Source organism: Lepidothrix coronata, unplaced genomic scaffold (assembly GCF_001604755.1).
Source record: "Lepidothrix coronata isolate B3197 unplaced genomic scaffold, Lepidothrix_coronata-1.0 Scaffold15, whole genome shotgun sequence".
Classification (NCBI taxonomy): domain Eukaryota; kingdom Metazoa; phylum Chordata; class Aves; order Passeriformes; family Pipridae; genus Lepidothrix; species Lepidothrix coronata.
Window position 1 is genome coordinate 1,733,525 of NW_016690195.1, and position 6,000 is coordinate 1,739,524.

Consider the following 6,000-nt stretch of genomic DNA (forward strand, 5'->3'; position numbering starts at 1 on the left):
CTTGGTATAGCTCATAATATCAAGAAGACAACAACAAATCGAAGGGCCCTTCAAATATTCCAGAATTTTTTTGTGGTAATATGCAACAGGATTTTCATGACAGTGCTACATGTTACCATCTTTAGAGCTGAAAACCAGTCTCTGGATTTTTCAAAGCAGTGGAAAAAAAAAACCCTTAAGAACCAGATCTTAGTCGGTGTGCACAGAGGAGCCCAACACATCTGGACTGCCCAACACAGGTGCTATGTCTGTCTACTGTGGAGTCAGAATTGCTGAAGGCTTATTCTTTATAAGCTGTAATGGGAGGAATTTTAGAAGCATTGTGGAGTTCTTAACCCAAAAGTATATTTTGACTCATTAAGCAATTGGTTTGCCTGATGGCTTCTTCGCCTCCACAATATATAAAGCCAAAAGTTCTTAACCCTTCCAGCATGAAAGGGCATGATATCTGTACTGTTCCTCTAGCAGGTGCATTAAGCAACCCTTGACTAAGTTTTGAACCATTGAATGGTCTGGATATTAACATGATAGTTGTGCAAAGCCATGGGTGAGAGCACTTAGTGACAATGTTAGGTGCCTTTGGGGAAAAAATGCAATTCCAAGCTTCTGTTCTTATCTTGACAATATAAGCCAAACTGAAAGTGGCTGCAGAAGCAGTTAGTTAGTTACAGATGAAGCCCTCTAGAAGCAGGAAGGGTCCCAGTTACTTTGGAAGACCATCCAAGCACAGTTAATATTTCCTCCTGGATAATTATGCTGTATCTGTGGAATATAGCCTGAGGCTGAATGAAGAATGGGTTCACAAGAGTAGGTGAATGGGATGCCAGCACCATTTCCATCTCCTTTGATAAGCTGGGTCTTCTGGTCAGTGTGAAGGCAGAACCCAGCTGCCCCTGGGCTTACCTCTCTAGAAGGAGAAATCAGGAAAAAGTGTGAAGCCACCTACATGCAAGATTTACCCCATAACTTAAAATCTAGTTTACATAGATGGTGCTTCAGCATATTTCTCTCCTTTCAACCGGTGAAACAGACTGACTCCTGAGATACTTCTACTGAGCCACCAGACGTGGTTCAGACACCATTCTCCACTGTTAGCCGTGAGTCTGCTGCAGTCTGCCTTCTGATTTTTCCCTCCCTTAAGGTCGTTCATGAAAACAACACTCTCCTCTGCTCATTTCATCATTTTTGCTCTTTCTAGGCATAGGCTTCAACCTTAAGCTTCTGAGCTTGTTCGTGAGCCTGCTTCCTTTTGCATTTTTGTGATGATGATTGAAAACAGGAGTGTTTCTATTTGCTGAGCAGCAAATCCATCTCCAAAGGCATAGTGAAAAAAAAACAGAAGGGACTGTTTTGATGTGAATGTGACATCTGTCACTATCTATCAATCATATTAACTCTTTCTTCAAATAAGCATCGATGTATTTGAGTCTTGCAGTCCAGAGATGTGACCAGATACTGATCATGGAATCCAATGGCAGTTTGAAAACATCATCATATCTAGTAAGACGTGTAAAACTCCTTGAAAGACATGCAGAAGATAGCAGTCTATAAATCCTTACTGTGATGTCCATCAAAGACATTTTAACCCCACAGAAATTAAACTGCTCAGCAGTTCTGCAGCTGTAAATAAGGAAGCATCAAACCCTAGCCCTAAGATAACTCCTGTCTTTTTGTTCATTATGATATTTTGGAAATAACTTCTGTTCTGAATGACTTAGATAGTCATACTACTGTAGCATCCACGGTGGTATTTTTGAAATAAAGTTTTTTTGAAACCATGCAATTAGCTTGATGCCTGCCTGCTTGCCTTCCCTTCTCAAGCTAGCCATAGTCATCTTCAACTTCTTCAAAAAAGAGGGCACAGCAGATTGACCTTCCAAAGTCAGGTTTGTCCACAGCTTTTCATCTAATACTTTATGTGGTTGGAACCATAGGTAGATGCCACCTTTCTGTTGACAGTATTTGATTTACTGTATTTTTTTCCACTAGGTAGGTCACTTGAATCTCTCTTGCTAGGGCCTTGAACCTCTACATGTTTCAGCCTGCAGAAAAGAGATTTCTTCAGAGGAGTCCTTCCAGCTCCTGGTGGTGGGAAAGCCAGTTTGCACAGACACCTTAATGTCTTCTCCAGAAACAAAATACCCAAATCATCTTTCGTAAAACCCTTTTGTTTAAAAAAATGTCCATGTGTGAGTCCTCTGACCCAGAATGGGGTTTTTTTTTGTTACCAGAAGCAGATGGATATATCCTGCCTTAGAACATTCACCTGGAAGGTAGCTTCTAGTCTTTATTTTAAATCAAGTAAGTTAGAGACCTAAAATTAAGTGCCCAGATATTACTATGGCCTGTCTTTAATTATACTTTTTGAGAAAATGTTTTTGCTAATTAGAATTGCTACCTGATAAGCACCTCCATGAGCTACTGCCATTTTTCTAAAAGGGATCTGGATGCTTTTGCTGTATACAAAGAGTTGATCTGTTGTAAAGTTCTACTCATGGCCAAGGTGTCCATCCATGAAATTCTCAAAAGATACTGCTTAAATTTTCTGTGGCAGAGTTAGAGCTTCTCAGAAGTGTCCAAAACAGCGGGGGGGAGGAGTAATTCACCAAGGACTAAACTATGGGAGAACACTGTTGATTTAAAAAATCTTTTGAACTATCGTAAGAAATATTTTAGGGAGGAAGATTTTTAAGAGAGTAATATGGAAGTCGTTGTCCTTACTACTCAGTTCAGTTGCTGTCAAATACTCAGTAATTGTTTTATCGTATCTGATTTCAGGCCGATGGAGGTAGAGAGAGACTGTCAGAACAGCAGTACAACCGCCTGGTGGAGTACATCACAAAGACATCCTACCACCTCGCTCCCAGCACCTCCACAGTGCCAGCACTGCAAACCGTGGCTGCTGAACAGCCCCCAACTATAACTAAAACCTATCAGTACATAGTTGATCCAAATTTTGCACAAGTATTCATTAGCAAATTCACCATGGTGAAAAACAAGGCCTTGAGGAAAGGATTTAATTAGTAGTTATTTGTGTTGAGTATAGTAATGCCATACCAGTGTGAAAGTAATGCTTTCTCTGCAGTAACCTACATCAAGTAGAGATGCATATAATTTTTGAGGAGGTAGAAATTCATAACAAAGCCCAATAGCTTTTCTAATCTTAACAACATTCCTGCTCTCTAGCCAAAATACTAGTGCTGGAAGGAAAGTGTTCTGGCAAATGAATAAAGTGAGAAGGAACAGCCTTGGACTATAGCTCAATCAAAATCCCTTTTCTTTTCAATAACCAAAAATTAGAGAATAGGGGAAAACTGCGTGCATACAGACATTTGTGCCACACACACAAATGTCTACCAATACCTCTATATCATCTTTTAGGGTCTGCCAGTTTCTGTTATAAACCAGGTTTATAACTCAGCTGTAAAAACTTGCTCAAGGCTGAGCCTTTCCCCCCACACCCACACTCCCCCAACATGTGCATCCTGAGGCAAAACATTTTCCCCCACTAAATCTGAAAAACCCAGTGTGGCTGTTTTAAGTTACTAGTGACAGCTGGGTTTTAGCACCACTTTAACCTTAAAATAGCTTCCTTTATTTGACTGAAGTTTTGCAGGACATTAGTCCGTAATGTAAACTAGTGCCTTTGTGTGGTTTGGAGGACAAAACATGACCTACAACATGAATTTATTTTTAAAACTGTCTGTATACAGAAACTTTATTTTATCCACCATCAAATTTTCAGAAGTACTTTCAATGTGTGTATGACTGTGCATTGTCTGGTCGTTAGCTGGAAGTAACATGCAGTTCGAAAATTTAAGAAACAGAGCTGTCTCCTTAAAATCCATAAGCTCAATGTAACCCAGATGTGCAGGTGCTAAGTACAGCCTTGTGGGGTCTTGCTTATTTCTGATCTATGTTGTATGTGCTCCCTTCAGCCCTAATTCATTTTATGCTTATAATCTTGAAACAGATAAAACCAGGAATATTTAGAAACATGACGTTTCAAATATGTACTAAGCAAAGTGAGATTTCTTTTTTTCCAAATTGATTGAAAACTATGGACCCACAGGCACATTAATAGTTAATGATACCATCACAATACACTTACAAATATATGTTAAATACCTGTATTTCTTGTTGTAGACAAGAAATCACTGTCTCTGGGCACAGTTAGATGACTTTATAAACCAAATCTGGCTATGGCAGTTTTATTTTAAAACTCAAAAGCTTACTTGGTTTTCAGCTATGCATGTTAACTTTTCTCCCCTTTTCTGTGTGCTTACGGACATGAATTTGTCCAGAGATTCCTGAATATGGCTGGAGTCAGAGACAAGAACTGGAATAAAATCTGATCACCATTTGGAGCATACGCTTTAGAGTTAGTAACTTCTATGCATACTTGATATGACCAAATGCACAGTAAATAAAAGAATGTAGTAACTGCAATGTTTTTCATGTGAGTTGTTTTGTTAAAAGATATTTCTAAAAGCCGTGTCTCTCATGTACTGGGAATACTGGGGCCTGGGGTCTGCATTATCCTTTTCTGACTGTGAAATAAGCCCATCCATTATCAACATTTCATACAGTGGTTTAATAACTTAGTCATTGTTTAAATAACACTATTTAAAAAATCTATATGTATATACACACCCATGCTTTGTTCCTGAATATTTTATGGAAATTGTTTAATATTTCTAATTTTGCATTTTGATGGATAAATTGTAATATAATGGAATTGTTTAAAGATAATAAAGCTATTCCTATAATACTTGGGTTTGTGAGGTGTTTGGTCATTCAGTTACAAGATGCAGAACAATGACAATACTGACGTACAAACTTCATGTGGACCCCATTAGATTCCAGTTGGTCTGGTCTGGACTTTGTAGTGTACCAGAAAATGCAATAGATCATGACAATGCTTTGGAAGCAAAAACTGATGATTAGATTGCCAAAAAATGTGTACTGAAAAGTTATATGCTTTTGTGACAGAATCAAAACAGTACTGTAGTCACCATTTGAGTTAAACCAATCTGTTCCTTATTTATGGAATACACAGACAAGCCAAGGGGATGCAAACACACCTGTAAAAAATGAGGGACAGCAGTTTCATTTCTAAAAGTTTGTAGATTTCAGCCATTATTTAAAATACATTTGTTTTTCCTGAATTACAGTCTCCTGGAATAAACACTTGCTTAAATTACACTTTTCTTCAGTGAATTGAGCTGCATCTTTACTGCATTAGACAGGTTCTTTCTCCCCCTTCTAACCACATGTATGGAAACGAGTGGAGACGGCACATAAATCAGCCTCTCCTACATATGAGCTGCGTGAACTATGAAAACAAAGTTGTCCAAAGAGCAGCTGCCTGTACTTAGCTGCTAAAGCACTGCAATGTGTACTCTTAAAACATGCCTACTCTCATAATGCTCTTTAGACCTGGAGAGCTCACAACTTCAGATCTATCTTTTTAGTTTGCTTCCAGAACAATCAATCACTCCTCAAACACTCGAGAATAAAGCAAGCCAGCCAAAAAATTTGAAGGCATGGTCAGGCTTATACACAGAAAGACCTTTCCCAAAGTAGTTTAGGTCAAATAACTCCTTTTTATATATTATTTCATACATAAATACAGCAAAAACCTTTAGACAGTTGGGATGGTCTCAGAGCGGACAAGCATGTTTTTTCAGCCCTGCATCTCCTAGAAACAGCATGCCAGACCCTGTAACAAGCAACTGATTAGGGTCTTATTCACAGGTCTTGTACTATGCTAAGTCCCACTCCCATTCTTTGTCAGATAGAATTAGCTGAACTCTTGCTGACAAAGGCAAAAAAAAAAAAAGAAAAAAAAAAATTTTTTCCCCCCAAAATGCCCACTTCCCGTTTGTTTTTTTTTGTTTTTTTTTTTTTTTTTTTTTTTTTTTTTTTTTTTTTTGTTTGGACAGTGGGATACTGCCACTCTTTAGCTATGAGTGCAATGAAGATAAATAATGAAATTAT

The 6,000-nt window shown here is 38.3% G+C and overlaps 2 protein-coding genes across 6 annotated transcripts in view; one reads left to right on the forward strand and one right to left on the reverse strand.

Annotated features, from left to right (window-relative positions):
• Positions 1-4,774, forward strand: part of VPS13B (vacuolar protein sorting 13 homolog B) — a 429,201-nt gene extending 424,427 nt beyond the window's left edge. For 4 of the 5 annotated variants that reach the window (XM_017806398.1, XM_017806401.1, XM_017806402.1 and 1 more), the window contains one exon: positions 2,779-4,774. In XM_017806398.1, coding sequence (XP_017661887.1) covers positions 2,779-3,024 — 246 coding nt within the window. In that variant the 3' untranslated portion in view covers positions 3,025-4,774. The remainder of the gene's footprint in view (positions 1-2,778) is intronic. The other variant, XM_017806399.1, reaches the window with a different exon arrangement.
• Positions 2,398-6,000, reverse strand: part of LOC108493233 (cytochrome c oxidase subunit 6C) — a 7,614-nt gene continuing 4,011 nt past the window's right edge. Inside the window, exon 4 of the mRNA XM_017806403.1 lies at positions 2,398-2,443. The gene's annotated coding sequence lies outside the window, so the exon portion shown is untranslated. The remainder of the gene's footprint in view (positions 2,444-6,000) is intronic.